At 36.9% G+C, this 15,450-nt stretch overlaps 2 protein-coding genes across 2 annotated transcripts; both read right to left on the bottom strand.

Annotated features, from left to right (window-relative positions):
* Window positions 1-1,126: 1,126 nt before the first annotated feature.
* On the bottom strand, window positions 1,127-10,680 carry LOC120201371 (protein TSS-like). Its single transcript, XM_039201996.1, is given in 25 exon segments — window positions 1,127-2,208; window positions 2,211-2,916; window positions 2,919-3,872; window positions 3,957-4,035; window positions 4,177-4,289; window positions 4,378-4,509; window positions 4,624-4,807; window positions 5,185-5,318; window positions 5,517-5,621; window positions 5,717-5,818; window positions 5,913-6,005; window positions 6,091-6,411; window positions 6,504-6,605; window positions 6,686-6,748; window positions 6,973-7,483; window positions 7,598-7,755; window positions 7,849-8,373; window positions 8,468-8,509; window positions 8,733-8,864; window positions 8,951-9,015; window positions 9,107-9,373; window positions 9,460-9,532; window positions 9,711-9,803; window positions 9,882-9,943; window positions 10,184-10,680. Coding segments are annotated over 25 exon segments (5,427 nt in total). The 5' UTR covers window positions 10,254-10,680; the 3' UTR covers window positions 1,127-1,867.
* On the bottom strand, window positions 10,358-14,610 carry LOC120201305 (11-beta-hydroxysteroid dehydrogenase-like 2). The gene is made up of 4 exons (XM_039201939.1): window positions 14,428-14,610; window positions 12,121-12,313; window positions 11,551-11,636; window positions 10,358-10,444 (listed from the first exon to the last, which is right to left on the bottom strand). The coding sequence occupies exons 1-4, from the start codon at window positions 14,608-14,610 to the stop codon at window positions 10,358-10,360; spliced, it is 549 nt and encodes a 182-aa protein (XP_039057870.1).
* Window positions 14,611-15,450: the final 840 nt, after the last annotated feature.

The raw sequence follows: 15,450 nt of genomic DNA, 5'->3' as shown, positions 1-15,450 counted from the left end.
AAACCCTTAAACGCTGCAGTTCAAGTTCCCAACCGTTGATGATGATTCTCATTGATAGAAAAAAAAATAGCAATTAAATACTAATGCGTATAGCAGGTAAATAAGATAGAAAGGATGCTGGTGGCTGGCTCGCTGCTGGTTGTTGTTGAAGAAGCTTAGATCAAGTGCTGGAACAGTATCACCGTTGCTATTGAAGTAGTGGCTAGTGTCCATAATATTAGGGTTAGGGGTATTTTCAGTGTGGGTTTGGTTAGGCTTAAGCCATTTGATGCAACGGTTTAAATCAAATTTTGTCACGCCATTCAATCCCCGGTACTCTATAGCAGCTTCTTCCTGTGTAGCTGCAAGAAAGACAATGAACAGACCAAAGTATGATCTAATTTCCAGTAAAGTTGGTCTGAAAATGATTCATTTCTATATAAAATTTGGTGCTTTAAAGCACATACAAACATCTAACTATAAAATAACTTGCCTGGTGACACCTCGATAAATTATGTAAACTACTACATATGACATGAAAAATAATACAATCATTATATGAATGTTTTTATTAAAAAAAAAATTACTCTTTTAAAAATTATTTATCAATCTAATACTATTTTTTTATTAATTTCTCAAATGACATTCTTTTGTTGTTCGGACTTGTCACATAAGACAAAAACACGATTGACAGAATGAATTGCACATTTGAAATCACATTTGATAAGACACGTTTACTTTACGTGACATAAATAATGCCATTTTAAAAAATTTACATAAATTTAAATTAAACAAATCATCAATGAAAAATCACATATACATTTATAATACTCCAAAATCATAACATTAACGTTAACATGTTATCAAAAATTAAAATGAATCTTGTTGGACGAGTTGATGACTTGAGCTTTCATAAAACTCATGAAAGCAGCAGATTAGTTTTATGTAATTTGTAAGGAAAATAAGACAACATTAGATTTTTTTTGGGAGTGTTATATTGAGTTTAATATATGCTGAAGGTTTAGTTTAGAGGTAAACCGCCTGGAAGTTTTAGCCTGTATATGCTGCAGGCATTGCAGTGCACACTAGCAGAACGCCAAAGCAGTTGAAGCCTTGTGCATATGATATTGCAGGGCACATGCATAAGTTTTTTCATGCATTTCATTGTTATCGGGGCACTTGCTCGTGGGGCTGCCAAAGTCCGCCGTAATGATCATTGGTTTTCGCCCGGCATCAGTACCCCGCATGTATCAGTCATCCTAAAGTTAGGTAGACAATGTTCGATGCTGAGTAAAATTTTCTCCTATTGTATTGGTTTAAATGTATCATCACTTTCAATCCCGAGAACATCATTGTCTTCGTTGTTCGCCGGAATACATGTACTTCAATGCCAGAATGCCGAAAATGGAATACTGCTACTGCATTATGTTTACAGGAAGGAAGACCGACGGCCTTATTCTTGTCTAGTTTACAAGAAATTATTATCCTAGAAAGGTACAAATACTCCATTGTTTCATGTCTCCATTGACATCCAATAAAACTGATGGCAGAAAAATAACAAAAAATTTGAGTAGAAAGGGAGCAAAAAGTACTAGTCATCAACGAACTGCTCAACGGAAAATAGTCGTGGTACGTGCATTCTGCATACCAGTCTGTCAGCAAGCCTCCTTGTGTGGCAAAATCAAACTGTATCACAAAGTATCCGAACCGCCTCAGTTTTACCTTTACTGTCAAACATGCTCCGTACTTGACAGAATAAACTTCCTCATTGTTGCTCTTTCTCTACTGTCTCTACACTGTTTATTACTATCTCTCTCCTGTAACTCTAGCGCTTATAACCCTTAGCTTTGGACAAATCATTCAGTATCCAAAAATATTCTTGTTTTCTTCAACTTGTAACCTCGAAAATCTCTGCTTCACCGTCGCTGTAATCTCCCCAGCATTTGCTTAATTTCGCATCAACTTGTATTTCGCTGCAAGCTTCTTTTCCTGCAGTAACACTACCGGTCGAAGGAAACACATCTGCAGGTTTTCCTTCATTTTCAGGAAGCTTGTTTTCATCATCTGACGATTGATCTTTCGATGGATCCTGCGCACTTGATTTGTTTTCAATTTCTGCAGAGGAAAACTCCGGGGTCTGCTCCACTAGTACTGCTTCACTTTTAGTTTCGGCTCCAATGTCAACAGTTACAACACCTGGTGATTCTACTGATCCTATAGGGTTGTCAGAAATCCATTTTGAGTCACAGAAACACCATTTGGTGTCATTGGTGGCATGGGATAACCATTTGTGGAAGCCAAAAATCCATTTGGAGAGACAGGGTAGCCATTAGGAACCACCCAAGGTTGGCCAGGTACAAATTCAGCTGCATGTGGATTCATTATTCTCGGAGGGCTGTAGAGATTTCCTTCTCCGGAATGTTCAGTGCTGTGGTAGCTAGACTTGTTTTGTGGAACACGATTTCCAGAACTGTTATAACCTCCAGAGAGCCTAGGTCCATATGGAACTCTAGCTGTTGCAGATTGATGAGGTGATCTACGGGCAGAGTTGACTTGAAGCATTGGAGGTATATGCACTGGAGGGGACAGGAGTCCTCCAGGATCCTTGAAACCCGGAACTGTAACCGAGCTAAAAACTGGAATTGTTGATGGATTAAATGGAGGTGCAGCTGCAGAAAGTTTCTTTGAAGTCTCTTTACCAGTCTCTGCTTCATCCGACTTGTCTCCTTCAGTTGGCAACTGCTTGTTACTAACTTCAACTGGTAGCTCTTGAGAATCTTCATCAAACATTTTTTCTGAGGGAATAGAGGCCTCATTCACTGGCAATTGAGCTGTATGTTCATTTACAACAACTAAAGGTTCTGAGTTGGGGCATTTAACTTGGCATTTGTCTAGAGATCCAATATCTGAATCTGCAGATCCATTATCAGCTTCATTTTTGTGGTTTCAACACCACTTTCAACTTCTACGGTCTTAGCTTCTATTTTTATGTCTTCAACTGTAGTGCCCTCTTTTTCCAGCGAAGCTTCACACCCCCCCGATTCCCTTGTTCTTTCTTCATTAGCAGTGCCTTTCATTTCTGTCTCGAAACCGAGAAACTCTGTGTCTCCAGTGGCTTTTGGAACTGCTTCGCTAGCAACCATTGGTGGTGTGGCTTCTGATGCAGCCTCTTGGCTTGCCTGAGCATTTTGTTCTGGAAGAGGATTCCCTTTCGGAAAATGCTCCGCCACTGCCTTTACAATCGTCCCAGGTGGGGCCAAAGCAACTTCCTTGTAGGAGAATAGTTTTCCAGCTGCCTGTACACTGATTGGACTAGCTACTTGAGTAGGCTTGGTAACTTGTTCAGATGCAGCTGGGCTACCAGGGGATGATTTTGGGTTTACAAGTTTCTCCACGTCACTAACTGTGCTGCTCGGATTATTTAACTTTTGACTGAAACTTGAACTTTTAACAAACTTTTTGGAAGCCGGAGGACTAGGTCCAACTGAAGCAGTAGTCACGTTGGGGCTTGTTCTCGGAGATGTGAAATTATTAGGCTTTCCCCGATATCTTGAGGATTGGGACACATTCATGAAGTTTGTATTCAGTTTGGCTAGACTTGGCCTCCTTGAAGCAGAAGGTTTACGAGCTGCAGGTGAACGACCTTTAGGAACAGCTTCTTGCCATCCTTCATCTGAGATGTCATCCTGTTCTTGGTCCACATTTTTAACCAACACCAGCTGATCTGCTTGCTGCGAATCAACTTTCTCGATACCAGATTCCACAAATTCAGCTTCGGCTTTGTTTTCTTTATCACTAGAATTCTCCATAGCAGGAGAAGTCGGTGACAGAAACTCATTGTTTTGATATTCATCTGAGGTTGTCTCCCAATTTTGGCCTGGTTTGCCCCTATTCTGCTCATTGAATGAAAATCTTTGTATAGATATGTAATCAATGAAGATAATATAATAACCAAAAGAACATGTTAGTCGACTAACCTTTGCACGAGCTTTCTTTTGGGCATCTCTTGCTCTCATATCCGAGTCCGGGGTTATATAATCCAAAAGGTCTGATACACTGATACAAAATAGGAAACTATTGTAAATAATGCTCGGGTTTAAAAACACAAAGTGAAGCCAAGTAAAGATCAGGAGAACTTTTGAATTGTCCTGAACCATGCATGGATTGAACCGAACTTATTCTGCTCCTAGATTGTACCTTAAATGGCCTTTGCTGGAGATTGATGCATCGGGCTTTGGAGTACCATTCCGTGCAGCTTCTTGCTGCTCTAAAGCCTTAGACTCAAAGTACTCGAGCCATGCAGCCGCATCCTTCAGAAGGCATAAAAACATCAAACCATCCGAGGACTAGTGAATCACTAATGCAATTGGATTTAATGATAAAAATATATCGAATTACCTGTGTACGTAGGTCCTCGGACCCTAGTTTTGCCTGCAATATTTGTAGTGTAGTTTGTTCGTGTTGAACACTTAAGGAGTAAGCTTCCATCAAGGAGAGAGCAATGGCGATGGCATGGTAGCTGGCAGCAGTCTGTAGAAGCCAGAAATACATTAGAAATGAACCTTATAATTTTCATCTAATTAATTAAGTAATTAACTAATAGGCAGATTACTTCATTTCTCGGTTGTTAATATGATAGTTTACCTGTATATGATCAGCTCCGAGAAGTCTTTGGTTGCACTTGAGGGCCTCATGGAGATATCTAAGAGCAACATGAACATTTCCTAACCCTTCTTCCATCATCGCTACATTAATATAGGTCGCTGCCGTATTTGGATGAGATGGCCCGCATGTTAAATGCAAAAGATACAATGCACGATTTACATACCTGGAACGAGGAAAAGGAAAAGATTAGGCCCGAACTCTAATACGGTATTCAGTCAATGATGTTTCTTGCAATGCAAGTCATATATTACAGAATCACAAAGGAATAAGCATTCCGAAGCTCTAAACATAAACCGGAAAAACAACTATCAGCTTTTAACATATTCATAAACCTAAACAACCTATCATCTGGTTAAGTATACGGCCTAAGAACAACTCGTTGTCTTCCCTCGACCAATAGCATGCGTTCTTTTAACAGAAATCACAATGAAGGTTTCCTTTCCCTTTCCATTAAGGCTTCCGTCTAATTTTTTACCTCAAAGTTAAAAACAATGGGTGCTAAAGCAAAAATATATGTATCTGAATGATATAAAAGCATACTTCAAAGCCAATTCTGTATGTTGAAGACGATAATAGAAGACAGCTAGGTCTCCATAACTCTTCATCGTATCAGGATGATCAAGCCCGAGCTCTCTTTCATTTATATCCAACGCTTTCTGCTGATAAATTGTTGCCTATACAAATTCAAAACAGATCAGAATATTGCAAAACATTGAAAGAATTATAAAGTTTTTTTGGAAATTTTGTATCTTTTGATTGATCATCAATGGATTTCAATAGGTCCAAAAGTTTGAGTCATTTAGAAAATCATGCAGAAAAGAATAGGTCATGTGATGCATGGATAGAATTCATAGAAATGTTAAAGAAAATACCTGATTGAAGTCCCCGGTATGGTAAAGCACAACAGCTAAAAGACTGTATGCACCTGCAGTCATCCGATGGTAAGGGCCACAGACCGACACGAGTTTCGAAAGTGCCTTTAAAACAAAAGTCAAATATTGGTTTAGATGTTTTTGATATTTCTGAAGAATAAAACATTTAAAACAACATACAGAGTGATACTTCATCATACCTTAGTGCCATAATTGACTGCATCCTCCAATTTACCTTTATCCAGAGAAGTCTTAGATGACTCCAATAGCGTACGGCCATCTGCCGATGAACACGCAACATGCTGCGGGGAAGAAACAATGTCAAACACATTCCAAAGCAAGAACTGCAAGACAATTAATTTTCCAATTTTAGATCCCACTTAGTGATTTATTCACCTTGTATACAGGGACCATGCTTATGATATCAGACTTCCTAAAAGGAGATGGAGTATCCATGTCATAGTCCCTCGGAACAACCTCGAGCCCCACCTGAGAAATTATCATTTCAATTAGAAAATGGAGAGTATGAAGCATACATCTTAAGGTTCCTCATACTATGGCAAGATAATTGTACCTTGTGGGACAATCCACGAAGAATGGCGAACTTTCTCAGATCCTGGCAGCTTTCCGATTTCCACTGCCATCCAAACCTCTTAGAAAGGAAGGTTTCCACCCATCTCCATTTTAGTTTTTCATCATTAATGATGTCTAGGTCACCATTTTCACTCGGTGGTGTTCCCAACAATATATTTAAACATGCCGCTATTGATGCAGCCAAGTCATCAATACTGTCGACTGAAGATACAACAGCCTGTAACACGTGTTTGTAGGCTCGAACAACCATTTCATGTATACAGAGTGATTGCACATGAGGCAGCTTGTCTGCAAGCTCAACCTGAGATGATAGGAAAGAGGAAAAGATGGGGATAAGAGATGAGTAATCGGAAATTATTTGTGGGGTCATTCAAAAACCATTAATATTTTTACCACACGCCCCAGGGAACACATTTGCAAACCCCTTGTATGCATAAAATCCGTCAAAGTCCTTCCGTCAACCGGTGAAAGTTCAAGGGAGCCAAAATCTGCCACCTAAAAGATTTGAAGTCATACCAGCAAATATGTTAAGTACTAAAACATCTAGGAGAAACATAGATTGCTAAGGGACTAACCAGTTTCGGAAGAGCAGTCTCAGCATAGTATTTATGTGCCATTTCAATCAACTCATCAGGAGACTGGCATATGAACAAACAGAAATATTAATACAAAAAAAAAAACCTTCTAAGCAGTGTGTTTTTCGTTCTTTTGAGAGAGCGAGATATAGAGATGCTTAATGTATAACACGTTTACATGGTTGACTTTCGGGGAAAGGAAATACAAAAATAAGTGCAAAGATCCCATGGATGGATCAAAACTTTTGTTGTCATTATTCTGTGGAAGTATGCAAGTAGAAACTAACCTTGAGGTGAAAGCCGGTTTCTGATTCTTTTAGTCTCAAATATGCCGCTTCGGGAAGCAGTTTCTTCCACTTCATTTCCATTTCCTCGTCTTGCTTCCCCTGTTTCTTGTGATTATTGGCTTCTGGTTTCTTCATTTCGGGGCTGTTACCAGGAGAAACCTCCATATTCTGTTCATTTTTACCACCTTTGGTATCTGTTTTTCTTTTTATTTCCTTCAGCAATGCACCCTGTTTTCCAAGACCCTTCACGGCAGGCTCGGGCTTAACATCTTCATTTTTCTTAGAATCGGTTTTCCCGGAAGCTTGATTTTGAAGATGTTGCACCCAGCATGCCCCCAGCTCCCATCTGATAGACTTGGAGATATTAAAGGGTTCGTTTTGCAACTTCTGCAAACTCTCCTCTAACACTTTCCTCACCGAAGCCCTGGCGGAATGCAAGTTCCCAATATCCGTACACTGCGATCTTTGAGCTGATGCAGGTGTGGTTGGCTTGTGCAATAGCATCCTTAAGCTGAAAAGTATTTGTAAGAGACATTAATATCTCAAAACTAAGTGTGTGCACATTTCCCTTTGTGTTTACAATAAGAACAACTTGGTAATGATATGGACATGAGATGAGGTCAACCTATTGACATTTAAAGCGTTCGCCCCTCCTTCCAGCTGGTCCTCGATGTCGATATCTTGAGGAATGGGATTGCCCTCCCAATTTACCTCGGCCGAAACTTTTACTACAGCTGTGTAGCCACAATGTCTTACAACCATAACACCTAAAGTAGAAGTATCCTACAATGCCAAAAAAAAGGGGTAAAGTTAGCAAATGCATAGCCTCTTTCTTAGTTCACCGTACTAATCATTCAGCAAAAACGGTTCACTCACATGCACAGTTGCACTCTCATCTGCAGTTATGCCTTTAAGTAAGTTTCTCCGAGCGAGCTCCTCTTGTGGCAATCCAAGGACCCGACTTCCCTCGTTTTTACAATCTAATTTCACACTTGCATCAGGAACATCTCTTGTCACCTTAATAATCAAATCGCCCACTTTTTCTTCATGCAAGATTGAAGCAGAAGGATCATTTAAAGCGTTCTGATTGCTTTCGACGATGTTCTTGATCGCTGCAATTGCTTTAAAGACCGAAACGTCGACAAATAAGCTATGAAGCAGAAACGCTTTCCTATCTCGTATTTGCCTCTCTTCTGCTGTTTTGCAAGGCATAGCTGCCAAGATTGCAAACTCTTTTGCCCATTGTCTATTGTCATGTTTATCATCTCTTCCTTGTCCACCTCCATTTCCTCCCCAGTTTTCATCTTCCACCGGCAGTGGCGGAAATAACGACGGGTTATCCGCTACCAGAGGAGGAACAACCCATGTATTCGCCCGAAAACCATAAGGAAGGTTGCCAAACTGAATTTTAAAGATAAAAACAAAAGTGAGTTCCAAACCATAAGCTCTAATTCACATATCAAAATGCAGCAACTCGATTGAAAATTTTACGTACTTTATTATGATCAGTGAAAGCTTTCATAAGAGCTTTGTATGCCTGCAAGGAGATTAGTGTTCCTCAATATGAAAAAATATATACCCAAAAAAATTTAATAGAAAAAATTTAACATCTTCAAGGAGATGCCATAGTACTAAACTACGACCACCGCACATAGTAACGTTTTTCAAGATTACCGTGACCCCGCAATTGCATTCGCAATATAACGTCCACATTTATCGCAACCGTAATTTAGTACTATGGGAGATGCAATGGAACTTACAGCATCAAAGACCCTGCTAATCTGCTGCAGAAGTGTGACTAGAGAGTGACAGAGAAGAGGTTGCTTTCCGGCCGGGTAAAACCCTTGCCGGCAAGCAACTATCGTCATGGGTTTCCCACTACAAACTCGAACCTACATTTTGAGTTGGTTACCAAATGAATCCAATTAGCCCACATTTTTTTAAACAAAAAAGAACATCAAATTAAACTATCACTTACATCAATCTGGAAAAAATCATCTTCTGTTTTATCCTCCAGGAATGGACGATTGGATCTTCTAATATCTGTAAAAAAATTCAACGAGAAAGGAATTTAAACCTCTGAAAAAAGGAGGAAAAAAAACTGAGTTCATGCCTGGCTATAAAGGGAAATTACATTGGATAGGAGGAGTGAGGTGAGAGAAGGAGAGGAAATCGTAAAACTGCCCGAGCCTCGGCGGAGGACACATCGACACCGCCGCTGTAGCGTCGACTTTTTCCTTCGCCATAGAGTTGTTGGGAGATTCACCCCCAGTGTCGACGGCATCCGATTCTTTGGGACCGGTTCCACCAGCCGATTTCGACGAACCGAAGGATGTTGTGCAGGCGACTATGTCGAGGAGCCGTCGGATGTGGGCCACCGCTACCTCCTCCGTGTAGTCCTCTGCACAAAAAATTCTTTTCCCAGTTAAAAACTTTCGGGGTCATAATTAAGTGGAAAAATGTGACTGCAGAACATGGCAAGACAACCTTGGATGATGGACAGCTGACAAGGTTTAAGCGAGACAATATCGACGGAATCCTTAAGTTGATTTCCTCGTACCTGTGGAAGAAATTCTCAAACTTTGATACCGTTGGAAAGTAGATGAAAACGAAAGCCAATGGTGACCGGCATTGATGAACTAGTAAAAGCTGCTCTGCTCTGGTCTACTGCATTAATGGCATATTTTTCCGATTTCCCAAAATAGAAAGGGTCATTAGATTGCTTTTATTAAATTTACCTCGTGGGATAGGGAGATGCTGGTCAAATGACATGTCTCAACGTGGACCGCTAAAAGCTTTCTTACATCCAAAATTTTGTCCGAAGATATTCCCTGCAGCAAATGTAAAATGAAAAAGAAAACGTGAACCTAAAAAAAAATCACATGCATAAAAAAATTAAATTTTTTTACCTTGAGAGTAACTTGGGATTCTTCAGGTGTTTCAACGGTAATTTCGATTACAGAAGGCAAAACTGAAACAGAAAATCATGGAGAGATAAGATTTTCACTTTTTTTTTATTAAAAAAAAAGAATTGCAAGAATCCAGGAGGAAAAGTTTTGAACCAAAGATAATAACACGATAAGATAACGTAAAAAAGTGAATAGTTTTGAACCATAAACAATGATACGATACGATAAGATTATTTTCCTTCGTTTTCTCAGCAACCAAACGGAATGGTTCATAGGAAAAGGAGAAACGAGAGAAGAGTTACCTCTCTCTTCTTTCTTCTTTTTTTCTCCCTTGGCTTTGTGTGCTTTCGCCTTGCCTGTCTTGGGAGCCATTCGTACACCAAAAATTACGGATTTCTTAAAAAGATATCGAATTCTTTGGCTGCTTCAATCGAGTAACAATTCTTCGACGATAATAACAATGACCCAGATTGAACTTATCGACTACTTCCTTTTTGCACGCAAGTCTCGAAAGGAATCTCCGTCCAAACACGCCAAAGTTTCTTACTTTCAATAGCTTGACACTAGACAAAACTAAGACAAACAAAACCCAAAGCTTAACACTAAAAGAAACGTAATTTTCTTTTTTAGTTCTCAATGTAAAACGAGAGCATTGAAGAGATAAAAGATAGATGGGAGGGAAAGTGCTGGTATAGTGTTTGGCAAGAGAGAAAATTGAGGTGGATAAGATAAGATAAGCCACTCTCCAAGTCCTTCGTTTGTGATACAAATGAAGCAAATAAACTAATAAAAAAACCCAGAAATATTACTGAGAGAGAATCGAGTGAAAGCGTTGGTTTTGAAGAAGATTTATAGAGAGAGAGTGGTGGATAGGATAAGGTGAGGGTCTTAACTCCTTTTCTTGTACCCAACAGGTAATCCAAATGGTGGAATGAAAAATGTAAGGCTGTAATTAAGGCTAAAATTCCAGGCCTCTCCTTTTATTTTTATTTTCTTCAACAAAACATGCCCGTTTCTCTAAAATATATAAGACAATACAACCCTATTGAATACACTTGATTGCGAGATTTGTCGAATATTAGAATCTTTATGATCTGTAAAATATAAGCATTATATATATTTATTCGTCCCCTTCAGAGCAATTCTCTTTTCAACTCATCAAAATTTTGTTAGAGCCAAGTTATAAGATACGGCCTCCATTAAACTCATTTGAGACCCTTTCAATAAGGTTATGATAAAGAGCAACTTAGTCATCAACACTTTTATCGGTCACAACCCATCTATTGATCGAGAGTCCTAACTGGAGTGAAACATCCTCTAGAGCGATTGTACACTCCTTATAAAGATGAAAGGTATGCCTCTTATCTCCAACTCTCAAGAATGAAGAAATAAGTGTTAATTGTAATTTACAACCTCAAAGCACTTGAGAATACGATCCTAATCTTGTTAATTTAAAATAAGTGTATAAACTATGTACTAAAAATATAATATCAATGAAATAATAATTAGTTTGCGTATTTTTATTTCAGAATAAATAAAATCAAGTTTATTTCAATTAGTTTATATAGGCCATTTCGACATTAAGTTATATTATAATTCTCGATATCTAATTTTGATATTTATGTGAAGTGTGATATTTAATTTCAGAATAAACAAAATGGAAACGTACGATGATACGATCGAAATCTGAAATTTGGGTTAAATCTTCAGACATTCTAAATTGACCAATCCCAGCGTTGTTCACCGAGTGATCCACTGTTTGTATTCAACGAAATTAACATATAAACTTACAGATTAGTGTTAGTGTTCTAATACTAATTTTTGAACATCGAGTAATTTTTTTTAGGAAAATGTGTACTTACGGCATCCATAGTAATCGACAGCTTTGTCGAGGATGATTTTGCAATCTTCTGGTTTGGAAACATCGGCTGGGATGATTGGAACATCCGGTGAACCTAGCTGGAGAGATTTATCGGCGACTGGTCTAAGACGAACTTCTCTCCTGGGCACAAGGGCTAAACGAGCTTCTTTCCTGGCAGACTCGTAGTCGTATGCAAGATGCTACAACAAAACAATGAGCTAAGGGGCATAAACATATAAACTTGGGTTACATCTTCCAACATTCTAAGTCGACCAATCGCAGCGTTGCTCACCAAGTGATCCACTTTTGTATTGAATGAAATTATCATATAAACTTACAGATTAGGCGAATATTTTTTTCATGGAAATATGTACTTACGGCATCCTAAGTAACTGACTGCTTTGTCGACAATGATTTTGCAATCTTCCGCTTTTGAAACATCGGCGGGGATGTTTAGATTATCCGGTGAACATAGCCGGCGAGATTTATCGGCAACTGTGCTAAGACGATCTTCTCTCCTGGCAACAAGGGCTAAACTAGCTCCTCTCCTGGCATACTCGTACGCAAGTTGCTACAACAAAACAATGAACCAAGGGGCATAAACTTGTAGACACTTATTTTTGTCCGGGTCTTTTTTTAAACTATTATTATTTATTATTATTATGTTTATTATTATTATTAATCATTTTTGTTACAATAATTTATTGCAGGCCTAAACCTTAGCACATTCAAGCCCAATACCCGAATCTGACCCGATTCAAGTCAGTAGCCATGCCCTGCACACCAACCTCCCTGCTGGAACTCCATCCCCTGTCATCTCAAAAAAAAAAATCACGCCATGTCCATGCTTCTCAGCAGCTTCAGTCACCAAACATCAACAACCAAAATAGCAACATCATGATTTTTTTTTACATATGTAATGGGTTATATAAAACCCCAAAATCAGTGTAAAAGAGGGGGGAGAAAAAAAAGGATATAACAAGAATTTTTTTTTAATCAAAAGCAGAATCGAAAATCCTAAGGTATTTTAGCTTTGATTTCATTTTCAGTTTATTTGTACCAATTGTTGGAACTGTTTTGATTTTTTGTTCGAGTGTCTAGATCTAATGTGTTATTTTCCCTTATTACTTTGTTTAGAAAATGTTCAGGTTTACAATAGGGTGAATCTCGTTTCAGTCCCTCATAGTTAGCTGCATATTTATATTTTGGTCACTTTTACAGTTTATGTATTTTGTATTTTGTACACCATGTTCATATAGTTTGTATTTTGGTCACTAGATTTATGGTTAATCACGATTTAGATACCTATTTTTACCATGTTTTTCATTATAGTCACCAGGAGGTTCATGTTATTAGTTTATTCTGATATTGACATTCTGTTTTATTTTGTTTCAATCTGGTCATCAGACATGTTGTTTTGTTTGTTTTGAAATCGGCCACTGATTTTTGTATTGTTTCATTTTTGCCATTGATTGATTCTGTTTTTTTTGTTTTATGATTCTTATACTGTAGTTTCAATTTACACAGTTTAGTCACTTGTCTATAAAGCTTAGTTATTTTATGTTATTTGCGTATGGTTTGCCATGTTTGTATGTTTATATTTTAATCCATGTTATAATATTAATGTACATATTATGTTCCAAAGGTATTTGTGCATGTACAAATTTATTTATTTTTATTTTTATTTCATTACATACGCGTGTTGTATCATATATGTCTATATACATAAATTTATTAAATTCATTTTACCCTTGTATATTCGTATATATGTATATATGTACACATATTACCAATGTTTGTTCCATATTATTTAATTTGATTTATTTTAATTTGTAAATTATCTAGTTGTCAATATTTTATGTTGTTCATTTGAATATTTTCAAGAACAAAGATTTGTAGAATGAGCGTGGAAAGTATCATTTGATCGAAGTGATACAATCCGATACGACATTCGAACAAAGGTGAACTTAAAATAAAATTGATTTTTTTTGCTAATTAATTCCTTTTATTTTAAGTTGAACAATGCGATGTATGTTACTAAATAGCGATGTACTTTATGCGAAGATCGATTTTCATTTTATATTCGATTCACGTTTTTTAAATATTATTGAGGAGGGAATATTCTTTAAATGATAAGAAATATTTGAGTTAGCTTTCCCGACGGAGGATTGCTAATTTTGAGATTTCTTTTCGAGTTAAAGAATTTTCTCTAATTATTTAATTCGAAGCAAATTAATCAATGTTCGATAAATAGATCATATTTTAACTTTATATTCGATTTGTAATTTCCACCATTTACGACAATGTGTAAGCGACACAGTACCAATTTTGGGCGTTGTGAGGGTATTTACCTTTCCCCACACGTAACCGACTCCCGAATCCATTTAAATGAATCTTTAGTAACGCAGACCGAATTTTGTCTTAAAAAAAATGATTTTTCTTAAAATTGTTTTAAAAGACGTTTAGGTATTCGACCTACCTAACCCAAAGGTCGATGGCGACTCCATTTTTCATTTTATTTCAATCAATTCAAAATCACCCAATTTTCCAAAATTTAAGTCATAATCGTTTTTAAAAAAATAATATTTAATTGTTTTACCTAAAAAAAAAATGGTTATGACAAAACTGATAACATATCTATATCGGATACGAAGCATAAATGATAATATGAATAACGTAGTTTACCTCTCCGATGCCGGATGATGCACCGGTGATGAGAACCACTTTTCCGGCTACATTTTCGGAGCATAAGGATCTGAAAATATAGGTAATAAGCTTGAAAATCAGATAGGGTGGCAAGAAAAAGAGAAGGAAAAGGATGGTTAAAAGAGGGAGTATGATGCTGAGAAGCTGGTGAATGAAATCCATAGCTCAGTTTGCGGTTGATTGATGGTTGCAGTGATTGTGTTTAAAATGACATCAACAGGGTTTATACCCTATTATCGAAATGCCAATAAAAAAAACTCCAACCACCAACCACTAGAGTCATCGTATTATTGATTTTAATTTCAGATAAGAATATTATTTTTTTAATCGATCTGGGATAATTATATGATAGTATTTGGTCGAGAGACTTTCAATTATTTATCAATGAACTTTTAAATATTTCTGCAAATTTGATGTTCGAACTTAAAATCTTTAAGGATAATAGCCATTCTTTTAAATATTAAGATCATTTCGTGCATAAAATTATTCTTATTAATAGATAGATAGTCAAACTTTGAGATGACTAACATTTTCGATTATACGACGTTTATCGAGCATACAGACATAATGAAATTATAGCAAACTATTGATTTGTAGGAAGATTTGCTTTGAGCGTAAGGATTATATATATATATATATATATTAACATTTCAAAAGAGAAGTTAATTAAGTCTTTAATTGTCTCTCTTTACTTTCATTTTACACTTAATATATATTTGTGATATTCAATTTGCTTTTCTTTCTTAAAAATTTAGATATTATTTTAATTAGTTGATATAAAAGCCTTAACATATTAATTACATAAATTATGATGAATTTTAAACATGAAATAGGACTAGTTTGAATAATTTTCGGGTTAATTTTTTTTATATAAAAAAAGGTTTAGTCAGAATTCTTCTCAAGGGTAGGGTCGGTTTGGATTAAAGTTTAGAGTGAAAAAATAGCTTCACAATAGTATAATTATCTCTCATATATTTAGGTATAATTGCAAAAATATATTTT

This window comes from Hibiscus syriacus, unplaced genomic scaffold, assembly GCF_006381635.1.
Source record: "Hibiscus syriacus cultivar Baekdansim isolate YM2019G1 unplaced genomic scaffold, ASM638163v2 tig00007179_pilon, whole genome shotgun sequence".
Classification (NCBI taxonomy): Eukaryota; Viridiplantae; Streptophyta; class Magnoliopsida; order Malvales; family Malvaceae; genus Hibiscus; species Hibiscus syriacus.
This window is presented reverse-complemented; position numbering and strand designations above follow the sequence as displayed.

Excerpts from the sequence above, each read along its gene's own strand:
- LOC120201305 (XM_039201939.1), bottom strand. The coding sequence starts at position 14,610 with ATGGATTTCATTCACCAGCTTCTCAGCATCATACTCCCTCTTTTAACC. Across the intron at positions 11,637-12,120 it reads AGTCAGTTACTTAGGATGCC|TGGATCACTCGGTGAACAAC; the intron begins GTAAGTACATAT and ends GAATACAAACAG. Across the intron at positions 10,445-11,550 it reads CAGATTTCGATCGTATCATC|TGTCAAGCTATTGAAAGTAA; the intron begins GTACGTTTCCAT and ends AGTTTTGTCTAG.